Source organism: Caretta caretta, chromosome 4 (genome assembly GCF_965140235.1).
Source record: "Caretta caretta isolate rCarCar2 chromosome 4, rCarCar1.hap1, whole genome shotgun sequence".
In the NCBI taxonomy this organism is placed as follows: Eukaryota; Metazoa; Chordata; order Testudines; family Cheloniidae; genus Caretta; species Caretta caretta.
In genome coordinates, this window is record NC_134209.1 from 90977315 (window position 1) to 90999428 (window position 22114).

Below are 22114 nucleotides of genomic sequence, written 5' to 3' on the forward strand. Positions count from 1 at the left end.
ATCCTCACTACTGCTTCTCTTTACTGAGTTTTTCCCATTCTCCAATATTGGGAGTCACAGGGTCTTCTCTCCATTAGGGCACCTCCTCCTGGCTGCTCTGGGGATTAGCTCCTTCCAGGTCTGACACCCCTTTCTGCTGCTCACTGCGTGCCCTGCCACCTTTCTCTCTCTCTTTTCAGACTGTGCAACTCTAGGTGCTCTCCCTTCGTGAGGGCCAAGTCACTATGTGCTTTCCCCCTTCTGGGGCATCAAAGTCTTTCCATATAAACTGTCTCAGGCAATCTTCCCATTTGCTGCTCCAAAGAGTGCCACTTCCCCAGTGGCTGGTAGGGGAACCCAAGCCTGCCCTCTACTCCAGGTTCCAACTCTGGGATCCTCTAAGCAGTAGCCAAAGTCTGCACCATCTTAAACCTTGCCACCATTTCCCTGAGCCTTTCCCTAAACCCTCTCCCCCTCAGTTTCCTTTCTTCCTACCCTCTCTCAAGTGTCCAGAGAGTAACTACAGGTTCCCTCACCACAGCCCCCTTCTGCTACTAGTTTCCTGGCTTTATTCTAGGCCCACCTGTTCCTTCTCAGTGAGGCTCCTTCGTCATTCAGGGGATTACGTAGGCCACCTAATTCCTCTCAGCTGTGGCCTATTTGGTTAATTGGCCTCTTCTCAGCGTCATTAACCCCCTACTAGGCTACTGTTGGGTGAACTGAGAGCCTCCCTGCTAAAGAGGAAGGGGAAAGAAAGGAAGTCTTAGACCACTTCAAGGATGAAGAGTGAGCAGGGAGAAGGAATAGGGCATACACAGCAGGTAGCAACACACCTTTGGATTTTAGTCTGTCAAAACAGTAGCAGGCATAGACAGACCCATTGGTGGAACCAGAGGGACACTCATTCACAGCCTGCTGCAATAAATCAGTCTAGAATCTGAGCCATGAATTAAAAGGAAATGGCCACATAGGTATAATAAACATACAGCAATGTTGCCGAATCTCATTTTATCCAGATTCTCATGGTATGTGTTTTAGCAAGAGCCCCTGCTTCTGGAGTAATGGGACTACATGAAAAACCTCAATTTTCACTTTAAAAAGAGTTTCTAGCTTTCATGATTGTGGAGAAAAGCTTGACACTGAACCCTAAAAGCTGAAAGGCCAGAAAGCAATAAAAACCCCAAAACTTATTTTTTGAAATCATAATTTTGAGGGCCTGACTGGTGCTTTATGAATGCTTGGAGTTGGCAACACCAGGAACTTTCACCCACTCCTTTAAACAAACTCTTTTCTCGGGGGGGGCATTTGATTACTGCCTGCTTCCCTGTGTGCCTAGTCTCTCCAGATTTTTCCATTTCTCTCCATTGAAGGAGACGGCTTGCCTCAAAAGCTTTGGTCATATCACAGATGCCTTTGTTTGAAGCCAGGGTGTTCAGTTTATCACCCCACTTGTGAAAGTCAGTCTAAAAAAAAGGCTATGGATTCCTCATGTGCAGTCTATAGCACCCTCCTTGGCCCATCCAGAGCAAGGGGCTGGTCCAAGCCCCAGTATGACCGCAAAGTGATCTTTGAATAAAAGACAGAGTCTGGTTTGAGGAACTAAAACCAAACCTTCCTGGGAGCAAGATGCTTTCAGGTGAATAGTAAGGAGGCTGGCAGCTCCATGGAGCAACTAGGAACTGGGATTCTGCTAACAGCATGAGGTCAGTTACCAACCTTTCACTTTTATAACATCTGCTGTCCCAGCTCCTAGTAGCTCAGCTCCCCTATGCAGAGATGACGTATGAATAAGAGCAAAAGCTTTCTTGTATTTTCATTCGGCTCTCTCCTCCCTTTCTTAAACAGAGATGACATTGGTTAACTTACATAAGAACAGCCATATTGGGTAAGACCAAAGGTCCACCTAGCCCAGTATCCTGTCTTCCGACAGTGGCCAATTCCAGGTGCCCCAGAGGGAATGAACAGAACAGGTAATCAACAAGTGATCCATCCCCTGTTGCCTATTCCCAGCTTCTGGGATCATAACTTGGGGTCATCATTGGATTTGACTGTTAACATTAGGAGGCATATGCTGACTGCTTGCCCCAGGCAACAAGGAAGGCTCAATCTTCATGGGAGGAAGAGCAAACAGGAGGGCACCCAACCCACCAGTGACAAATGGGGGTTAGGTGGGCTGCAGTCCCTGGCCTAGAAGATGCCACAGACAGTAATATATGGAGCCCTTGCTGGAGCAGAGGCCACCTTCTGACTCTAGAAACACTGGGCGGGAGGGGTGTGTGTGTGACTACCATTGACATCCTGAACTATCAGATGTTCTCACCAACCAAATCAGAGCCTTGACAGTGTGTCAGTCCCTACTGTAGACTGGCAGTAGATAAACCTGCCAAAAGCCAGCCATTAGCACAACATGTATAGATTTATAGATTCCAAGGCTAGAAGGGACCACCGTGATCATCTAGTCTGACCTCCTGTATTACACAAGCCAGTTTCCACACAAAAATATCCCTAGAGCAGATCTTTTAGAAAACATGTCCAATCTTGATTTTAAAAGTGTCAGTGATGAAGAATCCACCACAACTCTTGGTAAATTGTTCCAATAGTTAATTACTCTCACTGTTAAAAGTTTACATTTTATTTTCAGTCTGAATTTGTCTAGCTTCAGCATCCAGTCATTGGATTGTGTTATGCTTTTCTCTACTAGATTGAAGAGCACATTTGTTCCCCATATAGGTATTTATAAACAGTGATTTTCCATCTTATACCTACACCCTCCATTATGCTTGCAGAGAGGGACTGGAGGAAAATATTTTATTATTTTTGCACCTTTTGCTGTATTTCTAAGTACCATGCCAATGCTTAACATGCTGGTGGCAACCCATCCATCCTTGCTAGGACTCCCAACATCGCTAACACCTATGGAGCGGAACTGCTATCAGCGATGCTGAAACATTTCTGAAAGCTTTTTTATTATTATTTATTTATTTGTGTAGCCCACTGACCCAACACAAGTTAGGTGGTATGAACATTGTCCTTATTCATTGCTTTTCTGTGGAAAATGAATTGTGGAAAAAGTCCTAAGTGCCCTACTGGGCACCAGCCTCAGTCTTAAGTAGACGCCTCCCAGAAGATGTAAAATGATAGGCATAGTTATTATATGTATGATTGTAAACAGCACACCTGTAGTTTTTGAGCCTGTGACAAAGCACACCTGCATGATTCCCCCTTGTGGCCCAATATGGCACTACTTACCCTGTAAAAGGGTCTCCAACAGTCACCACCTCTTGTAGGGTATAATGCAGTGATGCTTTAGCCCTCTGGTTAAGGCACACTTTAGTCCCATCCCTTCCAGGGTATCAAAGGCCCCAAATTAAGAAGGCTAAGAATGCAAAACAGGGTCATCCAATGAGTCTTCAGCAGGACCCTGCCCTTCTACTCAGGTCTTGTTGTGTGACAGCCACTCCTTTGGTCAGTCCCTCCCGTCTATCAGTGCTCATCTAGACAGTAAGCTGGCTCAGACACTAACTATACCAGAGAGAGAACAAAAGCTCTCTGCTCTTCTTCCTAGTCAAACCTGAACTCTGCTAGGCCATCTCCTTTTAATGTCCCTCTCCACAGCTGACATCTGCTGCAGGTGTAGCAGGTTGGGTCTAATTGGCTCTAAAGGCTTCATTAAATCCCTCCTTGGCAGTGCTGGGCGTGTATGCCCCTGTACAGAGCTAAATCCTGTGGTCTTTATTCAGGCAAAGCTCACACTGAAATCTGTCTATCCATCCAGTCATGTATACGGTGTCAGTCACCAGGTATCTGAATGCCTGAAGACTTAAAAGATAGTTTTATTGAAGAAGGACCTTGGGTTGGGCTGTTATTTGCATACCTCTCCTGTGACCCCAAAACGTAACTTGCTGGATGCACAGTCTTTTTTAAAAAGAAGTTCAGCAATAACGCTCGTCTAGATAAAATTATTGACATCTGAATGCAGATTCTTTAGCTTTCAATAGCTAATGTAGGATGCTTCTGTTTCATGTTGAACATTAGTATTTTGTAGATTCAAAACATACATATGGATAGCATAATCCGGACAGCTATGTTCCAGTATTGTACATGTTCCAAGACATGTTTTACAATATCATGGGGTCCTCTTTTATTTTTCAAATTAAACAGAGAGGGTTAAATGCTCCCTGAGTCTGCACAGGTAAGTAAGGATGGGGAAGGGTACAAAGAGAGAAGATTCAGCACACAAATGATGTGTGCATTAAGTAGATACCCCACTGCATCATAAAGGAGTTCAGTATCTATTTATCTGTTGCATCTCTCAACTCACATAATGTAGCAGTCAGTGTGAGCACAAGGAGAGAATGTGGCATGGGTGGCTAGCTTGGCCCAAATTCAACAAGACAGCATCCACAGTTGTGAGCATATTACTGCTGAAGAAAGTAGCGGGAAACAACTCATCACTGCATGCTGTACTGACCTGATCTGTGTCTTTCTTGCCAGAGATAACAAGATTTCTCTTGCCATGGGCAGAGCTGACTGTATCTGGATATAAACTAACTGGGCATTATTTGGGGTGTATTGCTGGAATTTGTCCTCGGCTGGTTCCAGAAATATTCTGTTTTACTTTTTAACTTCTAATCTCATAACCAGAAATTGGTCAGAGGTTTAACATGCACATTGCCTCTTCAGCTAGAGACAGCCGTCCAACTCTGGTGTTTGTAGTGCCAATATCTAGATCTTTGAAGGGGAGTTAACAATTACAAACTGTATGGTCACATGAAGGTTTTAGAGAGGATTTCTACTGCCTCCCATCAAATGCTTTTTTCCATAGCTAGCCATTATGATGGCAGCACATCAAAATTAGGGAATGCAGTTGGTTCTGAACACTAAGACACAACATTCCATAAACTGGTCTGTATATTGTATGTATTTCTTAGTCACTCTATCACTAGAATCATAGAATATCAGGGTTGGAAGGGACCTCAGGAGGTCATCTAGTCCAACCCCCTGCTCAAAGCAGGACCAATCCCCAACTAAATCATCCCAGCCAGGGCTTTCTCAAGCCTGACCTTAAAAACCTCTAAGGAAGGAGATTCCACCACCTCCCTAGGTAACCCATTCCAGTGCTTCACCACCCTCCTAGTGAAAAAGTTTTTCCTAACATCTAACCTAAATCTCCCGCCCTGCAACTTGAGACCATTGCTCCTTGTTCTGTCATCTGCTACCTAAATCCTGCCTCTGCACCCCTATGAGGTCCCTAAGGAGAGTGTATGAACCTACAGTACAAAATTAATATCAACCTCTATGTACAGTATTTTGAAGAGTATGCCAATACTATCTAGCAACACAGATAAAGACCAGAGCTTTTACACTGAGTCCAAGTGATGGATAATGCTGAATACTGTAACAGATTCTTCTTTCTAAAATATTATTAGAACTGAAGAGGAAAGCACCACTGTATGTCCTATGTCTTTGACACATTGACTAGTGTGATCACCAGTCCAGCAGTCCAAACATAATAAAAGCCTGTTTTGGTTTGGTTGGGGATGAGAGTATTTATATGGAAATGAATAATTAGTTTCAGTGGGACTTTATGTGTGGGTGTCCTTCAATCATTATTTTGTTGAAGAGTGGTACCAGCTCATCCAGATAGAGATTTGGCTGAGAATAAAATTGTGACCAGCATTATTTTAGTGTCTCTGTATGGCTTTTGGGAGTACATCCTTTAGAGACACTTACCCAGAGCATCTTGTTTGGAGCTTTAGTCTCTGTATATAGTGGTCAGATGAAAAATTTGCACCAGCTCACCTGTTGGTGTAAATCAGTCTCATTCTATTGATTTAATGGAGCTACACCAATTTACATCACTTGCAGATCTTTCTCAATATAGTTCTGTGTCTAAAATTATAACATCACTTTTAATTCATTGTCCAGTAAATCTACTTTATGACCTCAGCCTTGAGATGTATGTCTAACTGAAAGAAGAAGCAAATATTACATCTTAAGGAACAATAAGAGAGTCTGGGAGAATGAATCCACTATGTTTTATCAAGATATTTTTCAGCCAACAATTTCTGAAGGGTCCAGTCACCAGCTCTCTTTTCTGGCTTCCTATTATAGCGGGCATCCTGCCAGTTTTTATAATATTACTGACGGCTGAATAAAAGGACACCTCTGGAAAAGACTCTCAGGACTGAGAAGGTAGTCAGAGTTCAGAAAGGAAAGAATGATATCACAGGCAATGTTTACCTCTGTGCTCCAGCGGAGGGGGCAGTCCAGCTGAGTAGTTTTTCTTTGTATGCCTCCTGAAGTATTGTGTGCACCCACTGAATCTTTCACCAAATCCACAGAGAAAATGGGACTGATCTCAACAGCCTTTTTTTTATCATCCACTTCAGCTGCAACATCACAATCATCCAGTGAGTGTGGTTAAATCATCAATGAGGTTGAAGAGGTGTGAAATGACTGACAGGGGCTTCATTAATGAAATAATCTTCTGATTCCGAGTCTGTGCCAGTAGAAAATTACCAGTCATTCATTTACCTTGTATTTTAAGCTATATTTTGCAATTTAAAAAGAAATCCAGTTTTATCATGATGAAAACATTGGGTTTGATTCACCAGTGCATTACTCCAGTTTTTCACTTGAGTTACACCCACATAAAACAAGAATAATGCAATGATTTGTCAGACCCAGATCTTAGATTTACAGAGGGCCTCTGAACCCAAAGAATCTCAAATTATTTAGAAAGTGATATATAAACTATATAAATTACACTGATAACTTCACGCAGTACTAAAATGCAGCTACTTCTAGAGTGGAATGTGACAGTATATAGAACAGCAAGTGAAAAATAATATCACACCCATTTGAAAATGTAGATATAGCTTTGTAGGAAGATTGTAATTATCCCAAGTGGATTTGGCCAGGATACCAGAATTAACATTCCCCCACACATACACTACTGCAAAAAAGTGTTGTGAGCTATTTGATGCCCACACAGATCAGGAGCACAGTTTTAAATCTCACCCAAACATCAGCATCTTCCCCCTTCTTAGTCCCAAGCTGGAGCATTGGATCATTATGAACTCTAGGGAAAGGATATCACCAAATGGATCATCAACAGCGCTTCCTGCCGTGCTGTGGTATTTCCTGGGATGTCTCCCTTAAATTCTCTGACCATGCCGGACCTTGTTTAGCATATAAAGTGTGATGCACTCACAGATGAATCTAGTATGGCCTTAAGAATTGAAGCACTTTAGTCTTTCCAATGTTTTAGTTTCAGGCCACTACTTCTTACTACCCTGAAAGGGCTCTTTCAGATGATTGAGATACTCCATCTGTAGGCTGAATCTGTTACCTCCACTGCGTTCCTTCCATTCCCTGCTAGCCACAGTAATGAGCGATGGGGATTAGTCATAGAACTTGGGTTGCCAGCATTATATTGCAATCCATTACTAGCTAGCCTCATTAGATTTGTTTTGCTAACACAAATCTAAACAACCTACCAGGCCATCCACAGAGTATAGCAGCACCCTGCTACAATGCTGCTGTAGTTAATGCTTTGTCAGTTTCCTTTATAATCAATATGGCTTTTCCTTGGACACCAATTTTCACACCAAGGCCAAATCCTGTTCACCTCATTCATGCAAGAAGTACCAATGATGGCAACGGGGCTACTAAAATGAATGAGACGAGCCTAAAATCTAGAACCCCAAATTAGTGAATGAATACAGTTAAAAGTTAAAAAATCAAATAAAAACAGAAGAGAAAATAAACTGAGGGCTAGAGGCAAGGAAGAGAGCTGTTTTCCTATGCGAGGCAAAAGTCCATGACAGCTCAATGCAGTAGATGCATTGCTGCAATGCAAGAGCTGTGGTGGAGAAGGCTCTCACATCAACAATGGTGAGACTATGTGGAGGGTCAGAGATGTCAAGGCTAGGTGAGTGGGAAGGGCTATACAGCAGGACAATGGCTGTGATAGGTTTCAGAGTAACAGTCGTGTTAGTCTGTATTCGCAAAAAGAAAAGGAGTACTTGTGGCACTTGAGAGACTAACCAATTTATTTGAGCATGAGCTTTCGTGAGCTACAGCTCACTTCATTGGATGCATAGTGTGGAAAGTGTAGAAGATCTTTTTATAAACACAAAGCATGAAAAAATACCTCCCCCCACCCCACTCTCCTGCTGGTAATAGCTTATCTAAAGTGACCACTCTCCTTACAATGTGTATGATAATCAAGTTGGGCCATTTCCAGCACAAATCCAGGTTTTCTCCCCCCACCACCACCACCCCACAAACCCACTCTCCTGTTGGTAATAGCTTATCTAAAGTGACCACTCTCCTTACAATGTGTATGATAATCAAGGTGGGCCATTTCCAGCACAAATCCAGGGTTTAACAAGAACCTCTGAGGAGGGCTGGCGGAGGGGTAGGAAAAAACAAGGGGAAATAGGTTACCTTGCATAATGACTTAGCCACTCCCAGTCTCTATTCAAGCCTAAGTTAATTGTATCCAATTTGCAAATGAATTCCAATTCAACAGTCTCTCGCTGGAGTCTGGATTTGAAGTTTTTTTGTTGTAATATCGCAACTTTCATGTCTGTAATCGCGTGACCAGAGAGATTGAAGTGTTCTCCGACTGGTTTATGAATGTTATAATTCTTGACATCTGATTTGTGTCCATTTATTCTTTTACGTAGAGACTGTCCAGTTTGACCAACGTACATGGCAGAGGGGCATTGCTGGCACATGATGGCATATATCACATTGGTGGATGTGCAGGTAAATGAGCCTCTGATAGTGTGGCTGATGTTATTAGGCCCTGTGATGGTGTCCCCTGAATAGATATGTGGGCACAGTTGGCAACGGGCTTTGTTGCAAGGATAGGTTCCTGGGTTAGTGGTTCTGTTGTGTGGTATGTGGTTGCTGGTGAGTATTTGCTTCAGGTTGGGGGGCTGCCTGTAGGCAAGGACTGGCCTGTCTCCCAAGATTTGTGAGAGTGTTGGGTCATCCTTCAGAATAGGTTGTAGATCCTTAATAATGCGTTGGAGGGGTTTTAGTTGGGGGCTGAAGATGACGGCTAGTGGCGTTCTGTTATTTTCTTTATTAGGTCTGTCCTGTAGTAGGTGACTGCTGGGAACTCTTCTGGCTCTATCAATCTGTTTCTTCATTTCCGCAGGTGGGTATTGTAGTTGTAAGAATGCTTGATAGAGATCTTGTAGGTGTTTGTCTCTGTCTGAGGGGTTGGAGCAAATGCAGTTGTATCGCAGAGCTTGGCTGTAGACAGTGGATCGTGTGGTGTGGTCAGGGTGAAAGTTGGAGGCATGTAGGTTGGAATAGCGGTCAGTAGGTTTCCGGTATAGGGTGGTGTTTATGTGACCATCGTTTATTAGCACTGCAGTGTCCAGGAAGTGGATCTCTTTGTGTGGACTGGACCAGGCTGAGGTTGATGGTGGGATGGAAATTGTTGAAATCATGGTGGAATTCCTCAAGGGCTTCTTTTCCATGGGTCCAGATGATGAAGATGTCATCAATATAGCGCAAGTAGAGTAGGGACATTAGGGGACGAGAGCTGAGGAAGCGTTGTTCTAAATCAGCCATAAAAATGTTGGCATACTCTGGGGCCATGCAGGTACCCATAGCAGTGCCGCTGATTTGAAGGTATACATTGTCCCCAAATGTAAAATAGTTATGGGTAAGGACAAAGTCACAAAGTTCAGCCACCAGGTTAGCCGTGACATTATCGGGGACAGTGTTCTTGACGGCTTGTCGTCCATCTTTGTGTGGAATGTTGGTGTAGAGGGCTTCTACATCCATAGTGGCCAGGATGGTGTTATCAGGAAGATCACCAATGGATTGTAGTTTCCTCAGGAAGTCAGTGGTGTCTCGAAGGTAGCTGGGAGTGCTGGTAGCGTAGGGCCTGAGGAGGGAGTCTACATAGCCAGACAATCCTGCTGTCAGGGTGCCAATGCCTGAGATGATGGGGTGCCCAGGATTTCCAGGTTTATGGATCTTGGGTAGTAGATGGAATATCCCAGGTCGGGGTTCCAGGGGTGTGTCTGTGCGGATTTGATCTTCTGCTTTTTCAGGGAGTTTCTTGAGCAGATGGTGTAGTTTCTTTTGGTAACTCTCAGTGGGATCAGAGGATAATGGCTTGTAGAAAGTGGTGTTGGAGAGCAGCCAAGTAGCCTCTTGTTCATATTCCGACCTATTCATGATGACAACAGCACCTCCTTTGTCAGCCTTTTTGATTATGATGTCAGAGTTGTTTCTGAGGCTGTGGATGGCATTGTGTTCCACACGGCTGAGGTTATGGGGCAAGTGATGCTGCTTTTCCACAATTTCAGCCCGTGCACGTCGGCGGAAGCACTCTATGTAGAAGTCCAGTCTGCTGTTTCGACCTTCCGGAGGAGTCCACCTAGAATCCTTCTTTTTGTAGTGTTGGTAGGGAGGTCTCTGTGGATTAGTATGTTGTTCAGAGGTGTGTTGGAAATATTCCTTGAGTCAGAGATGTCGAAAATAGGATTCTAGGTCACCACAGAACTGTATCATGTTCGTGGGGGTGGAGGGGCAGAAGGAGACGCCCCGAGATAGGACAGCTGCTTCTACTGGGCTAAGAGTATAGTTGGATAGGTTAACAATATTGGTGGGTGGGTTGAGGGAACCATTGCTGTGGCCCCTTGTGGCATGTAGTAGTTTAGAAAGTTTAGTGTCCTTTTTCTTTTGTAGAGAAGCAAAGTGTGTGTTGTAAATGGCTTGTCTAGTTTTAGTAAAGTCCAGCCATGAGGAAGTTTGTGTGGAAGGTTGTTTTTTTATGAGAGTATCCATTTTTGAGAGCTCATTCTTAATCTTTCCCTGTTTGCTGTAAAGGATGTTGATCAGGTGGTTCCGCAGTTTCTTTGAGAGCTTGTGGCACAAGCTGTCAGCATAGTCTGTGTGGTATGTAGATTGTAATGGATTTTTTACCTTCAGTCCTTTTGGTATGTGATGTTTGGCTGTGATGTTTACCAAACCCTAACTTCAGTGGTTTAGGAACTACCCAGTGTGTTGGGTCATAAAATAGCCCAGCGAGCCTGCTGAAGACCTCTCTTAAGAGGGCTACAGTGCGGATGACCCCAAGTAACTGCCTTTATTAAGGTGGTTCCATCCAGCCTCTCACAGTAGAATATTGCCCCATTTTTGGTAAGGGTTTAAGTCTTCATTTGAAAACATACCTGGGTTCAAATAAAGCACCGAGGTGAGCCTAATATCTCAGACTTTCTTTAAATGGCCTATTGAGGTATGCAGTGTTGGTGCAGTCCTGTTGGTCCCAGGATATTAGACAGACAAGGTGGGTGAGGGAATATATTTTATTGGACCAACTTCTGATTTCTTACCTGATTTCCAGGTAACTTTCCTGATTTTTTTCTTCTTCCGATGCTGGGAGCCTGTGGTGATTTCTTGCTGGGGGGGGGGGGGGGGGGCTCTGTCCTAGGTGAGATGCAGAAAGTGGTTCCTCAGTTTCTCCCAAGTCCCTCTGCAGCGCTGCTCAGCATATTTGGAGTTGTATGCGGTGCCCAGAGGGTTATAGGTGGCGCGACCTTTCTGCGGATGAGGTTTGGTTTCTTGCATTTGCTCAGGGAGTAGCTGTGGCTGTTAAGTTTCGCTTCCCTTTTCTTCATGTTGGGGCTTTTCCATTTCATCCCTGGGTCCAACGGAAGATGTTACTGGCCCGCCTTGTGGCTAAAGGGCGGGAAGGGACTTTCACGTGTGCCAGTCAGGGCGCGCGGGCTGGCGCTGTGGAAGTTTGCCAGCGGTGCCCAGCGTGGCTCAGTGATGGGGGGCGGTTTTGTTTGCACCAAGGAGCTGCTGCGGTGTGAACCCCGCAGGGGCTGCCCAGGCACAGTCACTCCGGCGGGTCAGCCAGCCACTGTACACGGCGCTGGACAGTTTTCCGCCTGCCCCTCGCAACCCGCGCCCAGCAGCTCTGAGCACAGCCCCTTGCACACTCCGCGGCGCGCTGGAGCCCGGCTTTGGTCAGGGCAGAATAAGCGACCAACTGGCTTCTGCTGTTGACATCCAGCACCGGCCCCGCCAAAGAACCAACATCCCCCCCATGCACCCCCCCACTCCAACGCACAATCCCGAGCCGCCTCTGGCACAGCTCCCGGGCTCCTGGCAAGCCCATCCCGGGGCTGTCCCCTTCGGGGCTGTGGGGCTCTCCAGGGAGAAGCCAGGCCCACACTCACTCCCCTGGGAAAGTCAGAAAGAACGGGCTTGCTGCTCCCGGAGGGAGGGGCTGAGCTCCTGCAGGCCCGGGACACCTCCGTGGGTGGGACTTGGCCGTGCTCAGGATCGGGCCCAGTAGCGCCTGTGCAAACTCAGGGTCACTGTTATTTCCGCCTTGTTTCTTTTGCTTGCAGTAACAGAACCTAAACCCTGAAGCGTTCGTGTTCCGCTCAGTGTGAGCCCTGAACACAAGCCAAGGGCACCCTCAATGAAAGCTTCCTGCCCTGGTCCTGAGGGACCGACCCCGTTAATAGCTGTGAATGGTTGACCCTCCTTGACTTTAGTCCGGGTAGTTAGATCCCTGAATATAGGAGCCTGCCGGCACTAAAGTAAAAGAGCGTTTGGGCACTGGCTTCAGGATTGGGCCCTTCATGGTATGTCTGTAATGAGAGTTTGTGTATGTGTGTATTGGGGGGGGGGGAGTCCACAAAGGACAGAGAAAAAGGCCTTATTTGTCTATTCCTCTGGATTTATAACTTTAAATCTCCTATGTTTGTACTGTTTGTATATGTAATGCACGTTTTGATTAAATAACGTGTGTATCAAGTATTTAAAGGCCTCACCAACAAAATAAAAAATAGTCTCATATTGTAAGAGAATAATTACAAATGAGCTACGAGGCAAAAGCGACTAAAAGACAAACTGGAGTTAAGGGGAAGGGTATCCAGTTTTCCTGGTCAGATAACCGAGCACAATCTTGCGTTAGGAAAATCTAAGTGTCACTTTTGGAGAGTTTAAAATAGAAACGCTCCTTGTCTTTGGAAGCGCTGAAAAGTGTAAGAGAGGTCAAGGAGATTTCCCAAGCAGCTCATAATTTCTGCTCACGCTTTTCTTCTTAGTCTGATCAGAGATATAACGTTGGAAATAAGGAAAAGAAAAAAGCAAACGTCTGAGTTAATATGCCATAACATTTTCAGCCCTCCGACTTCACCACCCTGGCCCCTGGCATACCCACTTTGTAGGCTACTGCTCTACTCCTTCCCAGCCTTCTCTGTCAAGCTGAACCTGGACAAAATCCCATCCTGTTCTGGGATGCAGAACTACAATTCTGTGGCAGAAAAGAAGAAAATAAACAAGTCTAGTGGTGTAAAAAGTTGTCTTGCGGTTGCCTGCAGCTGGTGGTTAACACAGACTGTAAGAGGATCAACTCCATCTCCGCGGGCGAAGGGAAGAAAAAAGGAAGGTGGGGGGGAGACCTCACATTTGCTATTCACAGTTTAGTTAATTTGGATGATAACGGTTAGTTTTTAATCCCATTGTATGAGACTGAATATACTACAAGCGTCCCAAAAGAATATCTACTGCAAACAGAACACCACACTGGAGTGTCTGAGTTTGAATCTAGTCTGGCATACAAACATTTGGGAAGATGCAGTTAAAGAATTACTTCGAAGTTTTAATACTGAACAGTTCTAAACTCTTTGCGTGCAAACCTCAGGTTTGATCGTTGGACTTTAAGTCTATTTGACTATATTGCACTGAGGGAGGGGGTCACCATTGCTCAGATACGAGAACAAGAATCTGTATTTACAGTTAGTGTTATCCCTGTAACTTACATGGAAAGATCAGATGGGTCAGGTTTTCCACACTTAAAACTACAAAGAAATAGAAAAAACAAAAACAAAAAAACCTGCAACATGCTAAAAAGAAAAGAGAAGTGGATGTTTGGAAGAAATGTCCTGGAGCTGATAGGACTGGAATAAATGGCATCTTTATAATGTTTCTCTGGGGACTGCAACAGTTCCCAGATGGGCAGGACTAAACATTGGAAAGACAGCTCAGCCCCTAGCACACATCTCCTCAGTGAAAGTGATGTTTTTATTTCCTTCTGCGGGTATAGTCACAATCCAGAGTTGCTTTAGTTAGTAAATGTGTAAAGTTGGCTACTTTGGGGTGGGGGGGAAGTCCCTATGCAAAAAGCAAGGGAGGTGGCAAGAAGCCGTGAAAGAGCCGTGGAAACGCGCTCAGAGGCTGTGGAGATGGGGGGGTTCCTAGCCTCCTTTCAGCTAATTTCCTCTGGTTTCTGTTTGTGTGTTTTCGATATTTTCCTCTTAAACCCTTTAAAAAGAGCGAGATCAACTTCCCCAAACTCTCCCATCCTCCCTTTCTCCCCCCCCCCCGGGACAAACACTGCTATCCCCCCGAAAAGGAGTTCTCTGCGCTCTCGAGGCGAGAAACGCGGCTGCCAGAACAGAGGCCATAAAAAAAAGTTAACAATGCTGTGAAAATATGTTTGCAGAAAATAGACAATTGTTGGATTAAACGTATTCAAGTATGAAATAATGCCTTTTTGTGTAAAAACTTCAGCAATGTGCGTGTACAAAAGTTCCCTGTGGCAGTTACTTGCTCCCTTTGTGAGCTGTGCGCTTTGGCGTCTCCACTTGGCGCATTTAACTCAGAGCCCTTTAAACGCGATTGTTTCTTTCTTTTTAATGACATTTACCGGATCAAAACATGCTGTTAATTCGATCAGAAAGCTTTACCCTCCCGAACAATGCCACAATAATTTCTCCTGAAGTTTGTTAAATTGACCAAAATTAGGCAAATGAATAGGGGGTCTGTAGGCGACTCCTCTTGCAGGTGACACCGAATAATGCACTTTCAGACCAGCTGCGATCTCCTCTTTATTTGCCCCTCTTTTCTTTGACCCGCATTATTAAAATTTAGGCCCAATGAAACTATTCATACATTTCAATGGGACATTTTCCTATAGGATAATAGGCTACAAATTGAGCCTCTCCAAAGGGGGGAATAGGGGGGTAAAACAACAACACACAGACACACACCACACAAAAAGGACCGTCGTGTGCCAAAGGCTCGCGGGAGCCTCCCTGGGCCTGCAGAGGGGAGGAGGGGGAAAAAAGGGGGGGGATCGTGTGCCAGCCCCCAGTCCCACACCTGCCGGGATGTCCCAGCACATAAAGCGGTGTAAACAAAAACCCTCGCTGCCATCTCTCATAAAGATGGACGTGTCACCAAGTCGTGTGAGAAAAGCCTGAGAACAAACGGGGCCACTCCGTCTCCAAGGGCTCTCCCTTGAACTGGGCGGAACAGCCTATTAAGGGCTTACTTAATTACTTTAATGACTCTGGACAGGCTTTAAAATGCAGTCAGCGCTTGGACAGGGGAAGGGAGGGGGGCTGCCTGGGATTTGTAAACAGGCGATCGTGTGAGAGACCAGGCGCTTGGAACTAAAGAAGAGAGCTTGTGTTCACACGCTGCTAGCGCGCCACTGCGCTCTGCTTACTGCTCCCCTTAGTCCTGTTGCCATGCAAATGTTATTCTGGGGGCGATCACGTGTCCTTTGAAGGTCCACGTGGAGTAACAAAGCTGATCTGCCCCCTGCTAGCCCCCTTGACTGAAAAAAAATTTTTTTTTACTCCTTTAAAACTGATCTTTAATGCATACATTCCCCAAACTGCTCTCCCTAATCCTAGGGAATCAGGCAAGCTGTGAATACACCGTGTCTCCCCCCAGAAATGATCGCTTTATAAGCAGCCTTTTGGAGGTTAGGGGGCTGCAGTGCACCTGAGACACTTGAGAAGACACAGAGGTTCCCTTCTGCTAGGCTTTCCCCAGCGGTGTGTCTTCCCAGGATGGCCTCTAAACTAAAGGAACGGAAAGTAAGTTGGAGCTAATCCTTGCGCACTGGGGCTGCCGGCTGCTTTCCCAGCCGCGACAGAATGAAGGTTTATTTGTAGGCTTTTCAAAAAACCCTGGGCTCGTGTCTGGTTTGGAACTTAACACTCAGGCCGATCCTCAGCAAGAGCACTGCCGTGGAGATCAGGTTTGGAGGGGGCCTCCCCGGTGCAGTCAAGCAGGGCTGGAGGAGTGCTCGTTTCTGGGGACAAAATGAGCCTGGCTCTTAAAAAAAAAAATCTAGTGAAAGTTATATACGAGCGTCTTAGTGAAGGTCAGATCAAATGTCTGACGTTAGAATAACTTTTTTAAAAGGTGAATATCTCTGGATAAAACTAGAAACCAAAGGCTGTGGGGAGTTTCTCTTTGCGTTTTGGGGTGATGTCTGCTCATGTTTCAGACTCCTTCTTCCATGTGTCTGTCTGCACATTGTGTGTTATAGAGGACTCCAGTGTCTCACAAAGTGATTGAGAAAAGAAGGAGGGATCGGATCAATCGCTGCCTCAATGAATTGGGGAAGACAGTGCCCATGGCTTTGGCAAAGCAGGTATGCTCCCGCTGCTGGCTAGAGCGCTGAAAAGTGCCGGCGTTACCAAGGGGGACGTGCCACATAGTGCAGATTTAAGGATGAAGATATGTAGCTGCGGTTACCTTCTTTGATTTGCAATGACGCTTATGAGGGAGGTGTATCTGGGAAGTAGCTGCCAGGCTCACACAGTCAGCAAAGGAAAGTGGCTTGCGTGTCAATGCCCCCTGGCGCTGCCTCCCTGACCGGCTTTAGGATCGCTGGGTTTGGTGAACTCAGCAACAATAATTCTGGCTCTGGTTTCCCCCAGGCTTTTCATGAGGGTTTTGTCTGTGTGTTTCAGAGCTCTGGGAAGTTAGAGAAAGCTGAGATCCTGGAAATGACTGTTCAGTATCTGCGAGCCTTGCATTCTGCAGATTTCCCCCGTGGCAGGGAAAAGGGTAGGTACAACGCTTAGCGTCTTGGTGCCCGTAGTGATCCGTGCACGTTTTGGCACACAGGAAAAAATCCCACGGCTGGGTCTGCAAGCACTCCAGGAACATCCTACCCTTTCATAGTGTAAATCATATTAGCTGGAACCAGAACTGCTGAGGAGTGGGTGGGTGGATAATTCAATAATCTGCGTACTGGTTTAACTGGGCTGTGTTAACATTCAGTGGCTACAAGTGCAGGTCTCAGTATCTCCAAAACTCAGAGAGACACTGTGGAATGTTTAAAACTCCCTTTGGCAAAAAGCAGCGAGGTCGGGATCTGACCCGTTATCCTGTTCCGTTTCTTTCCAGCAGAGCTTCTAGCTGAGTTCGCCAACTATTTTCACTATGGATACCATGAGTGTATGAAGAACCTAGTCCATTACCTGACCACAGTGGAACGGATGGAGACCAAAGACACCAAATATGCTCGGATCCTGGCTTTCCTGCAGTCCAAAGCTCGCTTTGTCACCGAACCCATCTTCACCACTCTGGGATCGCTCTCAGAACCGGACTTCTCCTACCAGCTTCACTCAGCTCCGGAGTGCCCGGCTCACAGTCCCAATGAGCCTATGTTTCAGCAGGGATCCGGGGGGCCCTTTTCCTGGCATGGTCCTGCCAGAAGCCCCACCATCCCTTACCTGCCCAACGCAGCCATGCCCCTCCCTAACCCGGGGCAGCAACGCAACACTTTCCTGTCGTCAGGCCAGGGGCTGGACAGACACTATCTCAGCCTGATCGGCCATTCCCACCCCAGCACCTTCAGCCTGCCTCCCGGCCAGCATCCCCACTCTGTGCTATAGCGACTAGGCCTGCGGGCTGCATATTTATGTCGGGGGAAGAGTAAATTATCCACAGGCGCATACGTTTACTTCGTAAGCGCTAGTGTACAAATGTAAATACATATGATTGGGAAGTTATAGCTTGGAATAAATGATCACTGGGAAAGGGGTTAAGGATGTTTCCAGCGTGAGATGCTTTTGCGATGCGTTATTTATCCAGCCTGCTAGCTTGTCCTTGCACGCTTCGGTTCTATGTTCTGGGCACAAACCACGTACAGCGCTTGGAATAAATGTGATACAAACTCTCTGGTCTGGTTTCCCAGCGGCACTTCATTGGTAGAGGGGAAAAAATAAAACCAGCGGAAAGGGCTGTGACAAAGGGTTGGGGAGCCGCGTGTCTCCAAGCGCTGGGTCTAGCGCCCCCGGTGCGCTCTGGCGGGAGAGTGTTTCTGGTGTGCCGCGTAACTCGGCGGAGCTAACACTTTGCCTGTGGGCACGGCGGAGGAGGGAGGCAAACATTGCGCTGTTTCGGTGTTCAGGTAAACCTCAGCTCACCGCACACTCTTTAAAATACAGTCGCCTTGGTGCGTCTCCCAAGAGCTCTCTGATTTATCAAGCATCGATATCGCCCGTGAAGACATATTCAGAAAAGTAGCTTCGAAGTTGTGTGTGTATATACATAGAAGTTTTTAAGGTCAGGCTTGACAAAGCCCTGGCTGGGATGATTTAATTGGGGATGGGTCCTGCTTTTGAGCAGGGGGTTGGACTAGGTGACCTCCTGAGGTCCCTTCCAACCCTGATATTCTATGATCCTATGATTCTATGTGTTTATATAGAATTATAGACGGTCTGTGTATACACCTGATCCCGAGAGACAGTGAGAGGGGCCAGTTCATGCTTGTCTCACAAACACCCCTGTATGTAAATCCATGCTGATCTTACATAGTTAGAGTTACAATACAGCAGGATCAAGGCCGCAACCGAAACCCTTGTAGTAGCAATGATGAGGATTCCTTGAGGCGAGCTGATAGACAGGAAGGAACCAGCCTATCCATTTTCCCCGAGCTGTACGGGTGGCCTGACTCCCACCTTAAGCAGAAAAGGAAACCTTTTTTTGTTGAAGTGGAAAGGAATATTATACCTTCTGTCTTATTCTGGAATTTCCTTGTGGCCATTTATCTCCCTAGGAGGAAAATAACAGGAAAAGATGTGGCCTAAGGAACAAAGTGAGATTAGGCTCTGTAGCACTTGGCCTATCACAGACAGTAGTTTAACAGGTGGGAAAAAAGAAAAGAAGGACTTGTGGCACCTTGGAGACTCACCAATTTATTCCAGCATAAGCTTTCCTGATCCGATGAAGTGAGCTGTAGCTCAGGAAAGCTTATGCTCAAATAAATTGGTGAGTCTCCAAGGTGCCACAAGTCCTCCTTTTCTTTTTGCGAATACAGAGTAACATGGCTGCTACTCTGAAAGGTGGGAAAAAGCACACAGAAAAAAACCTCAGGAGCCGACCCTTTAACATTGTCCCACAGACTCTGACTTGTATAGTGGCCAACGTCAGATATTTTCTCATTACAGTCTTCCATAAAATCGCCATTTCCCCGCGTCTGAGCTGAGTTCCCTGTTCAATATCAGGCGTGTTTTGAGGTGCTGCTGTGAGCGCTCAGTGACACTGCAAAGAGATGCGCTTCCTCAGTGACGGGGATTTCTATGGAGCTCAGTTTTCGTGACAGAAGCCTCAAACCAAACGAAAAACAGGAGGCGTGGAGAGGCAAATAAGCCTCTCAGCATAAGGAGCAAATCTAAGGGGTTTAATGTCTAGAAAGGCAACCTTGGCATGCAGGCAAACAAGAGCTTAGCTAATATTCCTTTCCCCAGCCATGCCTTCCCTTTGAGCTCGTAGGAAATTTCAGCAGTTTCAATTCTCCTCCCTAGGCTGGATCACTGAATAAGACCCAATCTCGTCTGTGCTATGTCAGCAAATGGTTTCCTACATGTGATTCCCGATGCTAGTTATTACTATTTTTGCCTGTGGTTTGCACTCCCCGATCCGTTGACGAAGAGTAAATTAACTTATTCCATTGCACTCTGCACCCTTGAGGGAGATCTGACCCGGATTGTTTACTGAGGTCATGGAATGGGCTGACCCACAATTTGTAAACCATCAACTCCTTTATTCATAGACAGACTAAAGGATCTTCATTACAATGAGTGAAAAGTGTCATGTGTACCTTCCATTTAAACTGTAAATACAGAAAAGCCTCGTGTTTCAGTTTGACAAGAAAGAGGCCGTATTATAGGGTAAAGGGAGGAGAAAAAAATTTCTATTGCATCAGGATACATTTGAGACCTTAAATCCGAGCGAGGAAAGCAGGAAAATACCACTTGCTAAATGTACGTAGGGCGATATGGGATAAACCAAATGTATTCAGCAGCAGAAGAATGGCTGGTGCCTATTATGAAAACACATGTCTTACACTCATTTTCACCAGCGCTTGGTGCAGAAAATGAAGCAAGTCTTTCACGATTTTTATTCTGTGAGCATTAAGCCATTCTGAATCCTCTTTTGCACTGAAGCATTAAAGATATAGTGTTACCCTGGAAATATAAATTATTAATATATGCAGCATTTTGGTCACTGTTAACCAAATTAGACAAAAACTTTCCTTTGCTAAGTAGATTTCCTCTCTGGGATTAGCACAGGGCCACCACGGTCAAAACTGTGGTCATTTACATATAGTTTTGCAAACTTGCACTGGTCCATGACAGTCTTTGTACCTCGAATGTTGCTATTCTCGATTTATTTATTTATTTATTTTGTCCTTCTCGTTTTCATTTAACTGTGGAGGATAAATCCTGCTTTGGATTGCCAATGAATTTAGGATAAAAGTCTCCCCCGCCTTCCCCCACCCCCTCCGTGTCTATCGCTCTCTGGAACCTCTCCCCGGCTCCCCAATCTTGGCCAAAAGTCGAATCTGAGCTGGTTTGACTTCCCATAAGATGAATAATGGCAGCTCGCCCCAAGGAGGGAACTGACGCCAACCAGACTGGGAGCTAAAGGTGTTTTGCCCTCGCCCACAATGCCTGGCTTCAGGGGCCCTCTTTCCCCGCGCGCTCCCTTTAAGTGAGTTGTACTGTTTCCAAGAGAGCCCCCAACAAAACCCAGCCGAAGCTCGTGGTGATGTGTGCTGGAGGTGACCCATTGTGGAGCCGCTGAAAGGGACAATCTCTTATTTCTTGGGTTTCATCCTTGAGTGGGCAGGCATAAAAATCATCAGCGCCATGAAATCAAAGGGTCTCTCCATAGGAGGGGGGAACAAAGCTCCCCGAGGGAGCTGGGGCTCCGTCTCCTTGACTCTGCCTTGGCCGGCGGAGGAGTCCCCAGGCCGCCTGGTTTGAGCGCCGGGCAGCCTCCTTAATACAGAGGTCACTTGTGCTTTCAAGCGTCATTGAGCAAACAGAGCCCCGTGTTCCCTCCCCGCCTGCGCGCCCAGCGGCTCGCCAGCCCGCACCTGCCCCGGCCGGCGCCCCCAGCGGGGAGGAAGGCCGGCCAGGAGCCGCAGCGCCCGTGGCAGCTGCAAGCGGGGCCCAGGAGCCGCAGGAGACGATGGGCAGAGCGGATCCCCCCCGGGGGAGACCCTGGGCAAAGAGCGCGGACCAGCAGAAGGCGCGCGCACAGTGCGGCAGCCGCGGTGGCTGCCACAAGCTGGTAGCCCGTCCCCGGGCTGAGCTGACATTAACCGGGTCCTGGGAAGGCCAGATAGCTCCCGTTCCACCTGTGGCCAAAACTGGGGGCTCTGGGGAACGGTTTCAGGAAGATCCACTAACTCAGCCCCCAGCGTGCGCTGAGGATTTTCAATCAGTTAGGATAAGGACAAGTTTGTGAAGTGCCTTCTGCTGCACACACACTGCACCAGACACACTCCTCCTGGCACACTCACAGGCAAGGCCCTACACTGACACACACATTCCCATGACACATGGAGGCCGCACAGACACACAGGCTCCAACACGCAGAGTTGTCTCATAAAACACCACACACACCCTCTTCCAGCACAAACACAAATGCTACCCAGACCCACATATTCCTGGGATACACAGCAGTGCAACGCGGATACACAGTTCTCCCAGCACACACAGACACACACAATCCCATGGCATACATACAGACACCCCTTAGACGCACACATTTCCCTGGCACACACAAAGACACACACAGACAGTCCTAGACACACGTTCCTTTAGCACACACACAGCCACAACCACGCTCACCCAGAGCACCTTGACATCTCCCCACTTAGGCTTCCTCTTGTAGGAGACCATGCAGCAGCGGGTCCTCTAATGATGCGATGTCTCTCTCTCTAGCTATCTAAATCAGTAAATGGCCGGTATCACTGTAATATCCGCGTGCCTTATGACCATTAATGATGTATCCACACAACCCCCTATGAATG

General features: G+C 46.4%; 1 protein-coding gene across 2 annotated transcripts; it reads left to right on the forward strand.

Annotated features, from left to right (window-relative positions):
* Window positions 1-15644: 15644 nt before the first annotated feature.
* Window positions 15645-17893, forward strand: HELT (helt bHLH transcription factor). 2 transcript variants are annotated; one of them, XM_075127858.1, is made up of 4 exons: window positions 15645-15866; window positions 16325-16429; window positions 16752-16848; window positions 17191-17893. In XM_075127858.1, exons 1-4 carry the CDS (start codon window positions 15840-15842, stop codon window positions 17679-17681), a joined length of 720 nt encoding a protein of 239 aa, XP_074983959.1. In that variant the 5' UTR covers window positions 15645-15839; the 3' UTR covers window positions 17682-17893. The 2 variants fall into 2 exon arrangements, with proteins under 2 accessions (XP_074983959.1, XP_048703903.1); XM_048847946.2 differs by having other exon boundaries at window positions 17194-17893.
* The last annotated feature ends 4221 nt before the right edge of the window (window positions 17894-22114 follow it).